At 39.8% G+C, this 21,974-nt stretch overlaps 1 protein-coding gene across 1 annotated transcript in view; it reads right to left on the bottom strand.

Moving 5' to 3' along the window:
• The window catches only part of RYR2 (ryanodine receptor 2), a 456,789-nt gene extending 435,789 nt beyond the window's left edge, over positions 1-21,000 (bottom strand). The window contains exon 1 of the mRNA XM_075706907.1: positions 20,953-21,000. Within this exon, the coding sequence (XP_075563022.1) occupies positions 20,953-21,000 (48 nt within the window). The remainder of the gene's footprint in view (positions 1-20,952) is intronic.
• Positions 21,001-21,974: the final 974 nt, after the last annotated feature.

Raw genomic sequence — 21,974 nt, 5'->3', positions numbered from 1 at the left:
TTGTATCCCCTCTGCCATTTTCTCCCTTAAGAATGGTTTCTCAAAAAGAACTTCTTCCCAGTCTTTTTATTCTGATATGCCACGGACACAGGAACCATAACGTATACTACTTTAAGTTAAATATTACCAGTACAGACCAGGCACTATTTCAAATCAACCAGCTAAACAGAATTTAGAACTTCTAATTCAATAACTGCAATGTTGGTTGTTTGTTTTTTTTTTCAACTGTGCTATTATTAGCAGTATTATACATTTTGTACAGAGACTTTCACATATTTCTGATAACAACCACTGAGTAAATTGCAAATAAAGTCACCTTTTTTTGTCCAGTCTTCTGTCCATTAGGCCTGGAATCTATGCACTGACTTCCAGTATCCTCCCACATAATGTCCATATTATATGTCCTCATCTTCAATGGCATAGCTCTCCAAGTTTCTGTATCCTAAGTCATCATGAGTCCAGAGGAGCCCAGAATGGACCCCAAGACATCCTCTGTGTCTCTGGGCACACTACTTCATTTCCCTGCCCCTTCATCTCATCTCAGTGTTTCTCCATCTTGCCTATGTGGAGTCTGCACTCTTTCAGGCAGGAACTGTGGCTCACTATGCTTTTGTACAGAAGCACAGTGGCACCCTCGCCACAGCTGAGCCCTCTGGGCACCATGCAATACAATCAATAATAATAATTAATTTTGTCCCTTGTTTCCTCGTGTATCCAACAGCTGTAATCTTCCCTCTGATAGCTGAATACACATTGTAGCTCCTCAGGTTTTGTCTTACTAGCAAAGATACTCATTCTTCCCCTCTCCTCATACCTACATAGAATACCTTACCCAGTTCTTCAAGAAAGACATAGTAATTGCTTCTCTTTCTTCATATTCTATCCCAAAATTCATTTCCTTCAGATAGACTTTCACCACTAATCTAAGGCACCTTACACTACTTCAAAGCCATAGGTTAAGGAAGTAAGAGGTAAATACAAGTGTTTCAGAATTAAAATACAAATGTTACATGGAAAATTGTATTTTCCATATGTATGTATCACCTCTTATCAAACTAAAGGGTGACAAGAAGTACCAGTCTGTACACAGGGCAGATCCTTCACTACAGACTGGGACCTCTGACAATGGTTTAAATTATTTCAGTAGATTCCTATTGACATTAAACACAGGAAAATGCTCAGAAAAAACATTCATGTACTTTCATCCATACTCGTACACACACACCCACACAAGCAGTCAAGAGTCCAACAAAGCCAGAGCTCTTTTGGCGAGCTAGACCTCAAATCAAAATTAGTGTTTTCTGCCAGCATCAGTCATGAAGTTTCTTTGTGTCAGTCACTTAAATACCACAGCACCTATTGCTAGACAGAAAACACAAGTCTTTACCATGTAACCACCCCTAACATGGTTTTTTAAGAGCTCCCATTACGGATGCTTCTCACAGAGCTGGGATGTGAAGGTGGAGAAATCACAGGCAACTTGTGCCATTTTAAGTGAGTACAGACACTACACTTCGAGCAAAACTAAGTAAAATTTAGGTTAAACCACAGGCAGGTTATCTACACTAGCACATCGCATCACTACCACTTGGTTGCTGTCACCAAGGGAGCACCACATAGGAAACATTGAAACATCTTAGCAAGATGTTAATGTCTTAGTATCATGTCTAGCACTGAAAGAGTGCCAAATACAGCCAGATTTGTTATAACTTGTCTGACAGTTTAGGGACCCCATCCTTAATCAGGGAACACTGACGAAAGAATTGAGTGGGACATTGGCTTTGGTTTAGAGAACAAATGGTAAAACTTCCCTGTCTGCAGCTTAAAAGTCAGATAGTCCAGCTCATGAGCTGGACTTACACCATTCACATAGTGGAGGAAAATTCAGCCTTGCAAATGCAAAGTAATGCAACATTTCTGTGCAACTATCTAAAGACTCCAAATATTTCTTTGCAAAAAGCTCTTCAATATTTCTTTCTCTCAAATCAAAGCTCGCTTTAACATTTCAAGTTTTGTATCTTCTTATTTACAGAGATTTGCAGAAATTCTTCTTCTTGTTAATTGTGGCCATCAAATTAATTGTGCTTTTTAATCACTTTGATGGTGATGAGAGATTTTACATACAGTACAATCTAAAGGATCTTTCATAGAATATTTTTCCCCTTGCATCGAGCTCTCCTTTGAAGTGACTTATATAGCAATTAGGTACTGTTCTTAAAAAATTATTTTCTTTAAATTTAAAAGAGCCTAATACAGCTTTACATTCCCTATGAAGAGTAAGCACAACCAAGTAGAAGAGACCAAAAAAAACCAAAAACCACCCCACATTAATGAAAAAAAGTATCCTTTAACATTAGAGTTCCCAAAGAGGTCTGAAGGTAGCTTCCTAATGAGAAGCAAACTTCTGTATTTCTTTGTCATGTTGTTTCCAGAAAATAAAAAAATCATGTGTCAAAAGGTCTTGTAATTCACTGCCCAATGTCCAGAGATGGAATAAGGGAGACTTTGACTGACTGAATTTTAATTCACATCCTGCAAGAGTACTCTAATCATTGACCATTTTAAATCTGAATGTGAACAACTTTTATTTATTGTTCTTCTAATAGGGTACTTTTATTTGTTATGGCAAAATCCTGCAGTCATGCTATATAGTTCAGTTCATACCATCATAGACAGTTCATGCTGCCTTGCCTGGACCAATATAGGTTCTAAAACTATTGACAAGCCCTGAGGTGAGACAGGCTGAACTCAAGAAATCACTTTTTTTTTTTTTCTCCCTAGGTAGACAAACAGTGGAATAAATTGCCCTGAGACACTGTGGACTCTGCATCTGTGGAGATGTTCAAAAGCCACATGGACTAGATGATCTCGAGGGGTCCCTTCCCAACTTCAGTGATTCTGTGAGAAATCCAAAAAAAGTGCTAAGTGTTGCATTAACAATACTTTTAACTATTCAGACTGCATTAAATCACCAAGAAAACCCTGGTTCCATTAAAACACCTGCTCAGGGCCCAGGAGCAGCCAAAATCAGCAGGAAAACAATGATGGTTATAATTTGGACTTTACATTTTTGATCAATCAGTCACCAGGCAATTTATGGCAAGAAGAATGCAATGTCATCTTCAAATTACAGATGGAAATCTGGGTACGAATACACACACTGAATCACATTTTAACAAATCCAGTTTTAGCAGCGAAAGTAGAAGATACAGTGATTATGTGTCTTCAGTTTAGCTGGGTTTTTTTATACCTAAAGAGGCATCTGAGGGTTGTTTCATTTTCCAATAGCATTGTACTTAAGCTTCCTCTTCAGAGGATGAACTTCCAGAAATGAGAAGCCACATCTTCTTAGCCAATGTGCTATCAACTAGACCACACTCTCTCCCTAGTAATAAAAAACATATTTTATGATAGGACCCTCAGTATATTCACTCATAATCACCAATACTTACAGAGGTGCTTTCTACAGAGATTCTTAACCAAAGATCAGGATAGAGGGGCAAGAGTTAATCAAAGATTAAACTGATTAAATATTTCAAAGATCGCAAATTCCTTAAGCAACAAGTAGCCTGAATCCATAATTATTCCATGGATGATCTTTACCACCTCTCTGTAACAAAGTGGCTCTTCATTTTTCACAGTTGCCTGGACTCCACCATCTTGTAAGCCCTCCCATCAGATTTCCCTCCCCCGATCTGAAGAAAAAGCTAGACCAGAGAGAAAAATTAATACCACAATATTTGTTGTTTAAAAATCAATCCATATTCAAGTGAAATAGTTAGGAGCAGTCATAAATCACTACATTTCTCATGTTTTACAATTCTCTTCCAGAAAAAAAAAAAAAAAAAGCTTCTCATTCTTGATCTTGCAAGCTGCAAGACTACAAAATTGCATGATTCATCTCCTCTGTTTAGCCTGGTTTGCCAAGAAAACCATGCCAGCTGAGCTGTGCAGCTAATGCACTGAAATGTAACAGAACAATGCAACAGAATTCATAATGCCCAAGGTCTGGAGAATGGAAAAAACCAAAAGGGGAAAAAAAAAAAGGAAAAAAGAAAAGCATTCCTGAAAACCTTTCAAGAGGCTCCGTGGTTTGATAGTTCCCTTAAGCAACCTTAGTAACCTAACATGAAGTTTAAAAAAAAAAAAAAAAAGAAGGAAAAAAAAGAAAAACAACCCCAAACCCCCGCAATCAGAATAAAAAAAAAATCCTCCATAAGAAAAGTCTTCAATTTAAAACAATACTGGGGAGGAAGGTTCCACACTGCAAGCTGTACCACAGTTTCATAGATGTCATGTTGACGGATCAGATGGGAATGATACTCCTATCAGCTAATCTTTAATAATACTCCATTCGTCCCCTGGATCATCTCCAAATCTCAAAACAGCAGCTTCTCTCAACCTCCAGACTCAGTTCATGAACATCACATTCCAATTCATCAATTATAATGATACTTTCAATTGACACATGCCTGAATTTCAAAAGATCACGATGGACTTTGTGCACATTTCAGCTACAAAGACTTCCCCTCTGCAATTGTTAATGTTCTGCAGCATTGGGCTAATCACAATGCACTGGTTTTTGTATCCTGTTCGCCTCTACTACTTGCTAAATACTGTCTGAATGTACAGCATGTAAAAAACCAATCCTTGGCACAAGTGACTGGATCTGAAAATACAACATGCAAACAACAGCTAAGAGAGCTAGCTATCATCTCTAGATAGGATATTAAAAGAACAGTATTTAAAATACAGAAGTTACACAACCAAAACCTAGTGAATTCTAATGTTGCTGACTGACCACACTTTCTCATTTGAATTCTCTTATACATACAATGAACAAGATAGTCCTTGGCCACCAGGAGGTGTGAACTCAGAATCTTCTGGTAGCACTGAAGTAAAAGGTTCACATTTCCAGCTCAACCTGCTAAAAAATTGTCAGGTACAATGAGAGACCTGCTTTCCATAGACCAGAGGGTTTAATGGGAAGAACACAATCCATTCCAGACCAGCTTGCTTTTGCTGCTGAGAAATTTGAAGCTAGTACAATGAAAAGCCTGTGGGGAATGAATTCGTCCTGTAAGTCAGCACCAAACCTGGGTAGCCCAATTCTGATCTGTTTTCTATCTTTCAAGACTGAGTGGAGTGATGGAAATCTCTTCTGTAACATGGCTTCCCTCACCTCATAAGGAGTGAAAGAAATAGGTGTTTTGGGCTACCTTCCAGATCAGAATTATCCAAGTCCAAGCAAATTCTTTTCTGTTCTCTGACCCAAACATTACTACACCTTTCAGCAACACGTGTCCAGTCTTAAAAAAAGGTATTTATGATTTTACTATAGTGTACCTCCTTACTGAGGAACACAAATTACAGGCTAGAGCTTGCTTTCCACCTTGAGGAAAAAAAGAAAATGAAACAGAATTTCACAGGACAAAGAAAAGGTATGGCTCCTGCTTGCCTGGAGAGGAGAGGAAAAAAAAAAAAAAAAAAAAGCAAAGGTTGACTGTAAAACAATCCAACCGAAAAAGTCACAAGAATCTTAGAAAACAGCAAGTATTAAGCAATACATAAAAGCAGTTTCCATCTCCCCTATAATAAATACTACAGTGTTAAAATATTTCAAAATAATACTTTACCTGTAGCCAAAGAAAAAGAATGTGATAAACTATGTATTTTTACGATTTTTAAAAAATTAGTTTAAGATTTTTACAACACTCATCTCTTAAGGGTATAAAACCTTTAATATGAAAATATATTCCATTTTAAAAGAATACTAAATCCAAATCAAGAAATCTATTAACCTTTACTTCAGCAAGAGCTGGACCAAGAGAACAAAACTATGTATATCAGTAGGTCAGTTTTAAAAGAGGGCAAGAGGTTGTTCATACATTCATCCATTTTTCTCAACATCATCTTCTTCAAAACAAAAAGACTACCATTTAGGGCTCACCCCTCCAGCTCTTCATAAAGAGAGAGAGATGTGTTCTTGAAAGATTTTAAAGTTTGAAAATTTGTTTCAATTCCAGATATAGGTTAGCTTAGACACAAAAAAAACCCTATACATAAATCCCTACAAGGTCAAGAACAACAATGAATCAGCAACAAGAAAAACAGAGAGAAAAAGCAAATAATGTATATCTTCAAGCAAATATCAAATATCTGTGATTTTTCTTTCTTCACTCTGATATCAGTATCTGTGATTTTTCTTTCTTCACTCTGATCCAAATTAACTCCTGTGTTTAAGGAAAAAAAGCAAGTGCTATACAACATTTTAAGTAAACATAGTCATGAAACCATGCCACCATTTGAAATAATTCACTTCCAACAATAGAGAAGTATCTGGACAAGACAACTGGAAAACAATGGCTACTGTATAATAATGGGTGCAAGGGTGCACAGAAGGTTTGGTTCCATGTGTGGAAAATTCAGTAAGTATGGAGAGAAACTTACAGCCTATTTCAGCAGGAATCAAGCTGGAAAAGGACTGTTACCAGATACTGCCATGCAAATCATGCGTAACCAAAAACTGGTTGAAGATCTTTCCATTTAAGCCTTTCAGTTTTACTCTAAGCCAGGAGTTGAAGTGCTAGATTAGGCAGTGTAGAAAAACGTGAGTAAAATTCAGGTAAAGACCTGAGTCTTCCTATGCCTGTATATTTTCTTATTATATATTCTGCTGCATTCCAAGTGCAAGGTAAATTATTCCAGTAAACTCAGAAAACTAGTAGACCTATTTTACTACTTACCTGCTCTCTACAATGAACCTTAAAGCGTGCATAATTTTCACTATTTCACCACTGCCATAGTTAACACGGGAGTCTGAAAGAGCAACACTGCACAGAGAGCTCAGTTCCATGACTAGCTGATATTCCCAAAACAGGCTTTACTTAGGCTTGCAGACACCAAATAAAATCACAGGAGAGCCTAAGATGTTCAGAAACTTTGTGACAAGATAGTTTCTTACCTTGAAGTATAATTGAAACTTTCTTCAATAACTAAACAAGAACAATTGTACTCACCTAAAAGTAAAAGCTTCAAGACAAGACAGATCTCCAATCTTGTAATACAGACCAGGAAAAAAGATTTTTTTAAAAAAAGATATAAAGAAAAATATGACACTAAAAGAGTAGAAGAAATAAACAGGAAAAAAATCATTTTGTATGTATCAAGCACCTAAAAAACAGTACTCCCCACAGCATATATGACTTCCTGAGTAAATTAAGCAATATACGTAATTTCAAATCCAAATTAGAGCTGACTTTGGGTTCCGTGGTTGACATAATAAAATTTATGCTGGACACAGCAAAAGCACACTGCTAACACAAATTACAAATGCTACTCTGCAAGAACAACATTTAGCTTTTCAACAAAGACTTCAGGGAGATTTGTAGAAAAAGAAAAATCTAGTTCTCTTCTCAGAGAAGAGGAACATATGACAGATTATTACCTTTGCTGAATTGGACAAGATGGTACATCTGCGTGGCAAAGTTGGAACAGTTTACCAATAATTACATGTAAATATTTTGAAGGACAGTTAGCAATGTGTACACATTTTTAAACTAATTGTGTAAAAGCCAGGTCACACATTTTTGGTGCATAAGCAAGATAAATATTAATTGTGCTTAAATCTGCAGACAAAGAGCACAGAAAAGGATATGCATTCAACACATTTAGGCCATAACATACAATGGTGCACAATGTTATTAGTGTAGGATTCAGCTCTGGTTAAAATCCAGATGTAGTTTGACATTAATGTCAGTGCGAACAGAACCAGACTTACAAAAAACATACATAGGCATATATAGACCTTTGCAGTCATGGACCAGCAAACTGATTCATAAAATGTTTAATGGATGCAGAGTAGATTATTCTGCTAGATATTATAAAATCAATTAATTTACATTCAGATTGCAATATAATTTAAGGAATAGGTAAGAGAGCCAGGTTTTGACTTGAAGCAGCCTTTATAATACAGGATTTGTTTTTAGGCTTCTGGCCAAAAAAATGTATTTGTACCATAAGTATTTTCTTCTAGCCTTTTGCTAATAAAATAACCCTTAACAACCTGTTATACCAACCTGCCTGTTTTATGTATTTCTTTCATTTAAACTATTTATTCCTCAGGCAGGGAAAATGAGATCCAGCTAAAATTTTTGAAAGTAATATAAGGATTTTCTTCAGCTGATTACTCTGTTTAAAGGTATGCAATAAGGCTACAACCCCATTTCACTCACAGAACTCCTCATTTCTCTGCCCCTCCCAATAAAACAAATTATTAGGGTACAACTACTAAGAGCAAACCGTAACTTTTGAGTAAGAACTTACTACAACAAAGTGCGCTTCCCAAGCTCTAGATGTGGTTCCAATTGTCAAACTGTAATTCTGTAACAGACATAAATCATCATAAAAAACCTCACTCATCAATAGGAAGTCATATAGGTACATAAAGAAGTAATTTTGTTAGCATTCACACTCCCACGCAGTTCACTACCCAATTAAACTCATTCCTTCACCAAATGCGTGTTCTGACCCATGTTAGTTTTTCTGTTAGTAAATCAAAAAGTGCAGCAAGGCCTTCCTACGTAAACAGAAATGCAAACGCCATGCATGGAAACAGGTCTCCTCCATCAAGTTCTGAAGGTTGAGCATTTCTCACACACTATACTAATTGGATTACTTTACAGGATTACAGCTTCAGAAAACTGATACAGTAACTCTCACCTAGAGGTTTTCTCAGAGAGCAGAACGGTACCTCTGTGCAGAGGGCCAGGGTAAACAATTCCTTAAGCCTTGCACAGGACTTCTGCAGAGAGACGATTTACCAAGCCTGAGGGCAACCCCCAAAACAAATTAGTTTGGAAGGTTAGAATATTGTCACTGATGCTCTTTTAACTTTGCAGCTGTCAAGTGAAAAATAAACTGTAGAACAGAAAGCAGAATAAAAAGTGGGGATAAAACAGAAAGTGTATAATTCTGCTTCACTAACAGATTTATAGTATAAGGAAAGAAGAAATTCAGAAACTTCAGCTGCAATTGCAGCTGACATACAAATTATAAGATAGAATTCAACTAGAAATCTCAAAATAAAGAGCACTACATTACTTTTGACATAAGTAGAATAAATTTATGCCTGTAACATTATCAATAAAATATATCAAAATTGCAGCTTGATATATCTTTAAATCACATTCATTTAATTTTCAGTGGATTAAAACAGGTATGAAAATCCCTAAATCAGAAAAAAAACACCAAACCCTACATTCTCAGTTGGCTGTAGCCAATAAATAGGTGTAAATACTTCAGTATTTAAAAATGCAGGTATACAGTTTTTATTGAATTGAGCCACACATTTCACCTAGAAAAAGACACCTCTGCTCACCTTCAGGAACCTGAAAATCTAATTCTCTCTACCTAAGTACTCATTTTTCTCCTCCCACTCCATGCAAAATGAAAGTGGGGTTTTTTGTGTCTAAACTCGGGAGTTATATTACACTTGCAAAAGCACCTATTTTATTTTGGAGAAAAGCCAGGCAACAAGCTATGCTTCTCAAGAGGATGACAAAGCTCACCTATGAGATTTGACATCCCTCCCTCCCCCGTTCCATCCTTCCCCCTTTCTAGACAAATTGTGTTCATTTGAAGTTAAGAATTTTGGAGGCCTTCAGCTCAATGAGCTGAAGCTTTCCAGAGGTCAAGAATACAAAGGAAAAGGAGAAAGAAGATCCAGACTAATCACACATCAATGCAAACAATGTGGAGAAACATGTATTGCTGAAGTTCTCATTATAACCTCTGTCCTACTCAGTAAACTTGATGTGACTTTTTAATACACTTCTTTTCTTGTTCTGAGTGAGGAAAAAGAAAAAGACCTTGACCTTGCCCTTTGTCAGATCAAGAGAGCAATTAAAAAGAAAAAAAAAAAGAAAGAAATTCCAAATTAAAGAGCCCCTTTTCAGGAAAATATCCTTCTACCAATTTGAATGAATACTTAAATTCGTAACTAAAGACAACAGCAAGTTCTGCCACATGCTTAGGTTGAGGCTGTGTCAAACTTTAAATCAGGAAGAGCAATCAAACCCAATACCAAAAGACAGGGATCTCAATGGCTGTGACAATAAAGAGGAAGAGTGAGAGAGATTAAACAAGAAGTTTTGGATTCAGAGGTTGAAAGACCAAAGAAAAGCAACTTCAAATTAACCAGCAGACAGCATACAGAACAAAATAAGAAGTACCCTTCTTATAGGAGACACTGCTAACAGATTTCAGAAATGGACTTGGAGGCATAACATTGCAAGCGATATTCTGAAACTACCCAACATGCAACAGCATTTCTTCTATGGGATTTCAAGAACCTTCTCATATCAAAAGACAATTTACAGGATGTTTCTACAAGGACCCTGGTCAGCTCAAAATGGAGATTAGGCCTTCACTGATGACTTGTTTTGCAATCCTTTCTTTTTGTAAGCTTTAAGATTCTTCTTCCATCAAAATACCACTACCAAAAGTAGCAACTTTTAAAATGTGTATTCACTACAACAGACATATTAAAAGGGATTAAAGAGTAAATAATGGCTGACATACCTGACCAAGCAGTCAGACTATCATGCTAAAACCCATTCAAAAATATCTTAGTAAGCGAATCTTTACTTCACGAGCTTACCCTACAGACGTTCAGTCAACAGTGATGGAACACCTACGATATTTGAGAAGTTCTCTGGATTTACCTATGTAGCTATCACCCTCCTGGGATTACTAAATACTAGACTAGTGCTTTTTTGCTCACAAGCTTTTCTAAAGGACTTGCTACATAATTCTAAGACTACCAGAAATTAGGCAGACTTCTTATGTATGCACCAATAAATACAACTCTTACCCATGTTATCCTTACTATTCCAGCATCGTGTTTAGGTCTGCGATGGTACTGCTTCATGTATTCTTTACCTCAACAATCACACTTCAGCAATGTTACCTAACATTTTTGGTCCCAAAAATTCATACAGTGTTATTTGCACAGACTTTGATCTCTATCAGTTCCTTCATTAGAAGGGTTAGATCTCTTAAGCCACACTTGCTATGATAGTTCTCATGAATGAATTGTTTCACGTCTGCATGAATGCAATACTGCAGTTCCTTCAGCCATCTGCTGGACTGGCTAGTACATGCCAAACCATGAGACAATTCTTTAATTTCCATAAGTATTAACTGGGGCAGAAAAAAACCCCAAAACCCACATTTATTTAATACAAGCTTTTAAAGGAAGATTAATCCAACTCTTTAGCAATGAAGGACTATTAAATTACCTGTAACACCAGAAGAAAGGTTCTCTCCATCCCCATTTCATTCTTACTGAGTATTTGAGTATTTCCCTGTACTACATATTGTGATTTTTTTTTTTTTTTTAATTTTTCTGTTGCATGGAAAAGGGGATATGCATTGCATCTCCCTGGTACTCGCAACAGGACTGCATAAATGCACATAACTGTCTATGCATTAGCATTGCAAAATCCACTTCATAAATGTGCAGAAGACAGTCAAAAAAATGAAGTGACATGATTGATGCTTATTTTCAGTCTAACCCTTAGTGTTAGAACTACACGGCATTCTCATGATTGTTGCAGGGCTAAAGGATTCTTATCCATCTGTATAGGTATTTAGGTGGCTGCTTTATCAAAGACTGCTTCAGGATGAAGGTCGTATGTCCATACAGAGAGGTTTAATCATCTAGCTTGTGCTTAGCATGCCTCTGCTAGTTCTAATGAAATTATTCCACTAGAAAACAAACACAACATAGGTGATTTTCAAACATTTATCAGCGTGGCTACATTCCTGATGTACAATGAGGATCAGTTATCAGATGGAATGAATCCATCTATCCAGCAGTTTACTGAGTCTTAAACAGATCTACCTAGGCTTACTTTGAACACTCTTCAAATTCTTTTCATTCCTCCACCTAAATTCCTATATAAGGAATTCTACTTGGCCATCACAGAAAGGGAAGATGCTTGTACACCAAGGGAAATTATCTGGCATATTCAGCAAAGGAAGATACTTTCCTCTTTCACCTTCTTCCTTGTACGAAACCAAAGAATGCATTCCACACAAAGCCCAGGCAGTCATTTTTTCCAGCTTTGCCTGGTTTGGAAGGAAGAAATATAGTTGTAAGAGATAGCCATTTCTGGCCTGATTCCCCTAATACAACTCCACTTTTTGCCAATCCCCAGGAAAATTCACAGACAGCCAATGAAGATTTTGTGTTGCTTCCTTCCATCATTCCTTTGAAAGAAGGATTTAAGCAGGGACGTTCTTCAAATCCAGTGCACTCAGTTTTCACAGCAGGATTCCAGAGAAGTTTTCACAGAGGTAGAGAGACAGGACATGCCAGTTTTCCGCATTTGGTTCTGCCAGCTAATATCCATCAGGTATTATTTCCCACAGTCAAGAAAAAAAACAATCAGATCATAGACATATAATTACTCTGAAATCCTCTAGGAAGATGCTTCACAAAATATAATGATGCTGTTACTCCTTCTCTGTGGTCCTACAGTGTTCAGAATAGGTACAAAACAAGACAAAAAAGCTGTCCTGCACTAAAATGTCTTGCATATTAAAAATTAACTGATCCATACATCTTATGGATGATACCTTGTCAACTTTTGCCAAAGTCCCTCTGGGAAGTCTACTGCAATACTAGGTAACCTATTATATTTCCAATTTTCTTCAAGCACATGGTAATTAAGGAAGTCATTCCTGACTATGTTAAACATTAAATTATGCCACAACACTGAAAGAGTGAACCTGCCCTTTTATTTAAAATTTAATGCAGCTGCTAGTGTGAGTGCTCCTATAAGCACATTAATATTACTGTAAAACTGACCCTTACAGCATTACATTTAAACAGAAATTGCAACTGTCAAATAAGTTAATAGAGCTCATGTTATAACACCTTACCTGTCACATCTTTCACTTTCCAAACAGTAGACACATAGATACTAGTTTGGTTTTATTAAGCAATTCCGACAAGCTAAGCAAAGCTTCTACTAAATTACAGTACGTGCCTCAAGCATACATCTGTTCAGATCTATAGCTGAGTAACATATCATTGGGCTCCAGAAGTAGCAACGTATTTGAAGAGTTTAAAGCCTTCACCTGACAAGTTACACCACTGTTACGTAAAAAAAAATGACAAAGAAAAGCAAGAAGTCTTTCATCAGTGAATACACAATTATTAATGAATCTCACACTTATTAACAAGGGAGCACAGCATAAAACTACACTGCAGTAAAAGCACATGGGAATTCGTGCTAGTCCTTGTTAGGAAACTGGGGTGAGCTTTTCTGTGATGATGTTGCAGGCAGTGGCTGCCCTTAAGTTGCTCTATTTGTTAGAATGAGAACAAAGCAATACCACTGCTGTGCCCCTGATGGGCAGAGAACATTGCAGGAAGCTCCGCATTGCTGTGGTTGCCTTTAAAAGGCATAAACTGTTATCTAAACTAGTTCCTTCATGCCTTTTCTCATTTACTGAGCTGCATCAGGCAACAGGCAGCCTCTTCAAGAGGCCTTCCATTCCCAGAGTGGTATAGACAACACAGCCAGACATGGCTTAAATGCCATACACTTGCGAAACATAGCATAGGTCTTAAGCAGAATACAGACTAGAGACAGAAAATTACGCCGGGCTGTTCTTGGTTTGCTACTGGGAGAAATTCCAGGGTATAATTGTGTCAATAATTGAAGTGCTCGGTTCTCACTTCCACCTGACCACAGTTAAGGTTTAAAATGGGTGTTTTCAAGCTGTCTGAAGGACAAAGTAATAGGATTCACATTTCAGCTTTCATTAAAAGAAAATGCGTTTCTCCTAAGTTTTTATCATTTTATTTGCCACATTTTATAGAAGCGTCTATTAAAGCTTTTTAATCGAAATAAGAAAAAGCACTGGCAAGATACCAGGACTAAAAGTCTGCCCTGGCTTTTACTTTTCCATTCATTTTACTAGTTTGTTTGTTTAATTTTTTTTTTACTTCTTGTTCTTCAGGAAAATCATACCGTCTTCCTCCTATTTCAGAATAACATTAATATTACTTCAAGAATTCATGTTGTGAATGCAAGTATGTACCAAGAAAGGAAAAGTTAGACCACATGAAATACCTATCTGTATAATGCATATGCATGAATTTAGACAAAATATAAGAAAATTAGGGTGCTCAGATTATGTACTTCATTAGCTACTGCCTCTATTCCCGTATGCTCAACACTCTAGCAGAAAATTCAAACCAAGTAGCTTAATCAAGGCAGAACTCAGCTTCTGCTAGTTTTATATGTCAATAAGAAGTTCCCACAGAAGAGATACAGAACTTTCCTCACAAAACAGGAGACCACTTTTGTTCAGAGATGAAGTCTAGAATCGTATTAACAGGAAAACATTGCCCATTCAACCTTAGAAATTACTGTCTTGAGAATTTATTCTTTTGAGGAACTGTCCACTTGCAATCAACAGCAAAATTCTCATTGATGATGGATAAAAGAACAAGTGTCTCACCAATATAAAATACAAATAGAAAATTGCTGTGATTTTATTTGTACATTAGTACCATGAAAGGGACGGCCATCTCCAGAATTCATAGAGCTTAATTTCCCAGAGGTGATGCACTAAGGGATTCATCACATAAGCCATAAAGAAAAGCTCCTAACAGCATCATAGCTAGGAGCAATTCCAACCAGAAGACTGAATCTTCCCATAGAGTTTTGTAGTAGTTTTCAGAAACAAACCTGCATTTACACAGGAACAACTATTATGTGCACATTTCTAGCCTCTCCGCCTGCAGTCTGGATATGAAATCCTGGTTACACTGAAATCAATAGTTCTGACTTCATAGGGATCAGAGTTTCACTCTGGAGACCTTGAACAGCACTTCACAGCAGTGACCATGAGACCCATTAAAATTGACGTATGCAAAAAACCAAGTATTTTTTTTAAAAGTGGTGCTATAAAAATATTTTACTCATTTCACTAATATATTTATTTTAGCTATTCTTATCAACACTTAATATAATAGCAATAAATGTGTGGTACATACTTATGACAATTAAGCAGAACTCCATTCTATGAGACTTCTGTATAGCATTTGCAAGTAAGTATTTGCTAATAAGTAAAGAGATATTACTCCTTTTGTGCACAAATTAAGAAAAAAAGATTTAGATGGCCACAATATAGAAAATACATTGCTGACTTCTTCCAGCAATCACAGTTAAAATCACAACAACCACAGTAAGAGAAAGTTAAAATTCTTTCATTCACCCTGATAAGATGTGTCAGGGTTATTTATGTACCAGTACCATGACACCAAACAAATTTATGTCACTTAAGTTTTATTAGGAAGTAATAGGAACACATAGGCAGTTTCTAGCTTGTCTTTTGTCATCCACACAAAGCCAAGTCTACTTTTTCAGTCAATTCAGGAAATATAAACAAAAGCCTAGGTGTAATTCGGAAAACAAAACCAAAACTATGAGTTTTCACATGATGCACCTGTAAGTACAAAAACTGGAAGAAAAAGATATCTGTATTTTCATTTTAATTCATGTACTTCCTGGATGCAGCCCACTGTCAGTATTTCCCCACACAGTCAGTTTCCAATCTTTTACCTTGATTCAGAGAAATACTTCAACACATCCTATTCCTGTGCAAGACAGACTGGCGTACTTTCCTGAATTAGAATCATCCGGTGCACTTTCCACACAGTTATATGAGAGGAAAACCACCTTTACAATATGCCTGTAATAATATAGCACTCAAATAGAGAGTCAAAGGCAGACATAGCCCTTGAGACCATGCTACATCTTAGGTCAGAAATTAACTGGAATTCTCTCTTTACAGTCTGTCCACGGGTTAAGTTCCTGCAATAGATTTTCCTCGGGCCTTCACAATGCTAAAGAGCACCATGCATCAAAACATCTTCAGACACTGAAAGGAAAAGCAGCTCTCTCTCTCTCAGAACATTAGTCAATCAACTCACAGGGATAGCAAGAAACTTCCCTGGTGGACCAGCTATTTGCTACAGAGCTTCCTCAGCCTCCTTCTCACACATCCGATAAAGACAACTTCCAGCTGCAGAACACTGGACAACATAGTACACAGAGTAGACAACTGATTTTATCCAGTAATATCATTTTAATAGTGGTACAAAATGTTTGTCAAACAATTTTGGAATAAAAAAATTTATATATAAAATGTCCATACATAATTCCCAAATAAGAAATGGACTACGTGTCCTAGCTAAAACCTGTTCACTATGAACAGTCTGTCCAGCTCAATTCCAAAATAGAATTTGAGATCACATTCAGTATCTGTACTGCAGTGCAGTGCCTTAGAGAGGAAGGTACAAATGCTGCAATCTCAGCCACGCCAGCCCTCACATGAGCTGTCAAACAGTGGTCTCTTGTGCCGGTCCCTGGTGAATCTTCAGAAGTCGCACACTGACAGGTACAGGAAATACTTTTTAAAATAAACAAAGGCTAGCCAAAGTGTTTTTCAGTGTTCTTTCCTTCTAAAATTGCTCCTAATAACCAAGATTGCTTTTGAGCATTTTTTCAGTGTATTCTGGCAGCTGTGTTTGTATGTTTGACAACTGCAGCTACCAGAATCTAACATATTTTGATAAATCCCTTTAAAGATAAACAGCATATGAAAAGCATCAAGGGATTTTTTTTTTTTTAAAAAGAAAAAGAAGAAAAAGAATTTCTATTCTATTTCACTGAGAGATTTGCCTACCAATTCTTCTTATGTTTAGTTACTTATTTTACAATAATCCTCAGATCTTGTCTTTCCAGGTTCCTTTTGTGTCCTCTAATTCCACAGAATCTTCGTTCAGGATGGCATCTAAGCATATGATTTTTAGTCAGATTTAAAGTGACATTCATTGTTTAAATGATGTCATAATGAGGAATATTTGGAACAGAAATTACTCTGGAACCACAGAATTCCTGTCCTTGAAATGTGATCACATTACATTTTTCATTTCAGAATGAAGAAAAGTTCTCTGCCATCAACCCCATTCTTTTATTATCTGAAGTGTTAAATCCCAGCACTGAGCGAATAAAATCTTTTGCATGTCAAGCATGAATCCTAAATAATGTTTAACTTCATTTAAAAGTACTTTTCCAGTGTTGGAAAGTATCCTGACACTTTTCTTTGACAGACACACTCGAAAAAATTAAGCCCATGTAAAAAAATCAGGCAGCACAGAATATATTCACACAAGCAAAAGATCCTATTTTACTGCAAGTTGCTAATTAAATAAATGAAAAAAAACATTAGAAGAGAGCACACAGTGGAACATCAGCATTCCAATCTTTAAAAAAAAAAAAAAAAAGGAAGAGAGGAAAAGGAGACAACGACTCCAACAGACCTGGGAAAATGTGCTGCTCACACCGATCATGCTTCTGATTTCTGACAGGCATGGTAGTCTTCACTGTCTCAGAAGACAGTGAGAAAGACCATAACCCTGTCGGCCTTACTTTAATGTGTCCTGGTGGTGTCTCCTACCATAAACATCTAAAAGAAGACCTACCTCTAATTTAAGAAACTCCACAACTCCAGAAAACCATACATACTGGCATCAGGAACAGCCCACAATCAAATAGCTAAATTACACATTTCTCATTCACTCCTAGATACATGTTGCTCCCAAAATTCAGGACACCTTTAACCAATATAAGGGATGCTCATAGGCAGTATTTTGTTGAAATACTGCAATTGTTTTAATCCTATCATCAGCTTACCACCCCACTCCACACAAAAGCCTTCCCTTATACGGGTTCTGCACCACAAAAACCAGTCCTTGCATGTGTGAGTTATGGAGGGAGCCTATGCGTTTAGGCAAAAACATTTTCTGTTCTCTCCTGGAATTCTGAATTTTCACTCTCGTCAAATTACACATCCAGGGCGGGGTGGGGGGAACCCCACACCAGGTCATTCCTGTATTAACTATAAATGTTTTAGATTCTTGAATGTAAAGATTAAAACCTGAAGGTTTATCTTGTACACATCTATCTCTTTTCTAATACTTAAAAAGAAAAATCCTCTACAGGGAAGAATTCCGCCCCAGGCACACAACTACTAAAAGCAAGAGCAGGATACTTGCCCCTCTTCACTCCTCTTGTACAGCATATGTGTATTCAGTGGGAGAAGTCAGGAGCATGTATGTCCAAGCCCAAAAAAGGCTACACATAATACAAGGTCATCTCCACCTGGAATATTCAGCAAAGTAATGAGGGAGACCCCTGTCTGTGGAGAAGCATGTAATTCACAGGACTATGGAAGACTTTGAGGAGACCTGAGGAGCATAGGGCTGAATTCCAGTCTGTCCAAAGTTACTTCGAACAATGCAAGGACTGATGCTTCCAGAAACCCAGAACATTACCAGGTTACATTCACGTCTCAGAAGTGATGCATCAAACTCAAATTGTTCCCAAAAGAAACAAAAATCCACCCTAGCAGCAAATTCGTAGGAGGAAAAGCATGACACCACTTTATCAAAAAATAAGAAAAAAATAAAAGCAGCAAACGATGAAGAGGAATCATTAGGTAAATAGGAATGTGTGAAGAGGTAACTTTGAAACATCAGAAACAGAACCCACATTTTAGGAAGTTTATCAGGTCCTATCAAAAGAAGAAAATATGGAAAGCACTGTTTACATGTAGTAGGCCTACAGACGTCATCATTAAGATATTCAAAGCACAGAAAGCGTTTTTGCTAGCATAAGGTGTTCTTTGAAAAGGTCTATTTTATTTTAATCCATCTGTCCCTAATTACTGGTTTAAAAACAAATAACTAAAAAGAGAAACTACAGCAATTACCAGGTAATACCCAATTTCCAGTGCTTTCTATCAATGCCATTCAGAAAGTTACACACATCTAATAGCTTTACAGAATACTAATCCAAACTTTCTAAGAATAGATAGAAGGAAGACTACATCAAGAATACGTCTTAAAGCAACTGACTTTTCCAAGTTATGTTCATAACTTTGACAAAGTGGAAGGAAAAGAGGACTAAACATCACTACTTACATACAACTACAGATTAGAGATTCAAAACTTCACATGAAAAGGATATTTCTCAGTCCTTTTTATTTCACTCCAAAAGAAGCCTCCCCCATGCCTCAGTTTACCATGTTCAAGGTCATTTTACCACCAGTACCACGTTCTAAAAATTTTTAAAGTATCGTCTAAGAATGGGTTTGCCAAATCTGTATTAAGTCTGACGCACATTATCAGGAGTACTGTTTTACATAACACGCTGCTGCTGTCAGGTGCTGTAGTTCAACATTACTGTATATGTGCAGAGCAGTATTAGCATGCTCACCGCTTCACTTTCCCTATTAAGCATTCAGATAACAGCCCTTCCATGAGCTAAGCTTAACATTCAAACCTGCAGTAAGACTGTCATTGTACTAGTCTTCCAAAAATGTTTACCAGTTAGAAGTACTAACAACAACACTCTCATAAATTCAGATGACAAATTACCTTTCAAAGAAGTATTTTTCTGTTTTGTCTTTAGGTGTTAGACAACACTGTAACAGAAGTCACATAACACTGAGAGGAAAAAGTTGACAATCTTCATGCCAGTGTTGCGTAACAGCTGTATTCCCTGTAAAGCCAGATTTTTCTAAGAATTCCCAAGCAAACAAACAAAAAAAAGAATAATAGGACGTATATCTATTATTTTACAGTTTCTGATTGAAATAAACATAAGCTGACTGAGATTCAGGATTCACAATGCTGCAAACAGCATATGAATATGCTTAACGTATGTTACGTGGCTTGCTTTCCCCTCGTTTTTTAATGTATTTTCTTACAAGATCATGATCATTTTCTAAATCAGACTGTACTAAATTAAAAGGATGCTAAGCTTTTCCCTACAGTCTCAGTGTTTTGAGCTCTACTCATCAAATGTCTCAGCAATTTTTCCTCAAACTGTGACAGGGTTTGTGTACACCACCATTCTAACATGCCCATCTGCAAAACTTGCTAGGATTGTGCATATAAACGGCACTTGGGAGATGGCCCAGACTGTAAATAAAAGCATTGCTTGAAGAAAAATAATCCAGATAAGCATAAAATGCAGCAGTCCTGATGTATTAATTAAACTGAGGGAAGAAATGCTCTAGCGGCTTAACATGCTTTGGACTGAAGAAAACAGAAGTAAAGAAAGGATGCTCACACCAAGGGGAAAAAAAAAAAAACCAAAAACGTATTAGTCTGCGCTCAGCGAGGAGAACGCCTGCAAGTTAGTGGGAACCTTGGTGGGGAGGGGGTGGGGTGGGAGAGGTGATTTTTTTTTTTTTTTCCCCCAATTCTATTTTTGCAAAAGCAGCGTGATTGCAGCTTTTAAGCTAGGGAGGGCTGCTTGGTTAGTATCTGCAGTAGGCGAACCCACCGGCGGGTGGGAGGCAGCGCGGAGCGGCTCTTGCGGGGAGGCGGCGGGGGCGAGGACGCCCTGGCCGCGCCGCTCGCCCCCCGCACCTCGCCCCGCCCGGGCTCTCCCCGCCGCCCCGCTCCTGGGGCCGGCACCGCCGCCTGCCCCCCTCCCGCTCACCCCGGCATCGCCAGCAAGGCGAGCGGTCAGCTATCGCCCCTCCGCCCGCGGCTACGGGGGGCACCCGCCGCCCGGCGGAGAGGAAAGGGGCTGGGGCTCCGCAGCCCGCCCTGACGGGGCTCCCCCGGGGCGGCGGGGGCAGAGCCGCACCCGCCTCCCGCTGCCCCCTCCGGGCTCCCACCCCCGCGCCGGCCGGAGCCCCCCGCCCCGGCACACGGAGTCTGGGTGCCCCCCGCCCCACAGCTCTCCTCAGGGCAAGGTCCGGGCGCCGCCTGCCCGCAGCCCTTCGCCCGCACGGCCCCGGCCCCCTGCCCCGCGCCAGCGCGGAGGTGGGGGAGGCAAGCCCGGCGCTTACAGTTCGCAGGAACTGGATCTCGTCCTCGCCCTCGCCCCCCTCGGCCATGGCTCCCCCTCTCTCTCCTTCTCCCGGGCGCTGCTCCCGGTGCCCGGGCGGGCGGCGGCGGTGGCTCCCCGGGGGGAGGCGGCGGCGGCAGGAGGCTCCCGGCCGCGCCGCACCGGGCCGGGCTGGGCTGGGGCAAGTGCGAGTGCGAGGGCGGCGGAGCCGGCAGCCCCAGCCCGGCCCTCGCTGCCAGCGGGGTGCGGGTGCCCGTGCGCCTGCAAGCGGCGGACAGCTCTGCCCAGCCGCCTCGCTGCCGCTGCCTGCCGCGGGGGGAGGGGGATGCGATTAACCGGGGGAGGAGGAGGAGGGGGAGGCGGAGCTCCCCGGCCCCCCTGCTGCTGCAGGTGATCCGCAGCCCCGCTCCCTCCGCGCACCAAACCCGCCGCCCAGCGCCCCTTGCTGGCTGCTCCGCCGACAGGCGGCTGCCGGCTCGTCCGCCCGCCGCCGCCGGGGCTGGCCTCTGGGCGGGCCTCAGGGGTCGCCTCAGGCGTTGGCCTTAGGCGTTGGCCTTAGGGGCTGGCTTCAGGGCTGGCTTCAGGGGTCGCCTCAGGGGCTGGCCTTAGGGGCTGGCTTCAGGGCTGGCTTCAGGGGTCGCCTCTGGGCTGGCCTCAGGCGTTGGCTTCAGGGCTGGCCTCAGGCGTTGGCCTCAGGGCTGGCCTCAGGGGTCACCTCTGGGCTGGCCTCAGGGGCTGGCTTCAGGGCTGGCCTCAGGGGTCGCCTCAGGCGTTGGCTTCAGGGCTGGCTTCAGGGCTGGCCTCAGGGGTCACCTCAGGTGTTGGCTTCAGGGCTGGCCTCAGGGGTTGCCTGAGGGGCTGGCTTCAGGGGTGGCCTCAGGGGTCACCTCTGGGCTGGCCTCAGGGACTGGCTTCAGGGCTGGCCTCAGGCGTTGGCTTCAGGGCTGGCTTCAGGGGTCGCCTCAGGCTTTGGCCTCAGGGGTCGCCTCTGGGCTGGCCTCAGGCGTTGGCTTCAGGGCTGGC

Source organism: Pelecanus crispus, chromosome 3 (assembly GCF_030463565.1).
Source record: "Pelecanus crispus isolate bPelCri1 chromosome 3, bPelCri1.pri, whole genome shotgun sequence".
In the NCBI taxonomy this organism is placed as follows: Eukaryota; Metazoa; Chordata; class Aves; order Pelecaniformes; family Pelecanidae; genus Pelecanus; species Pelecanus crispus.
The sequence above is the reverse complement of the archived record's forward strand: the minus strand, read 5'-3'. Positions and strand labels throughout refer to the sequence as shown.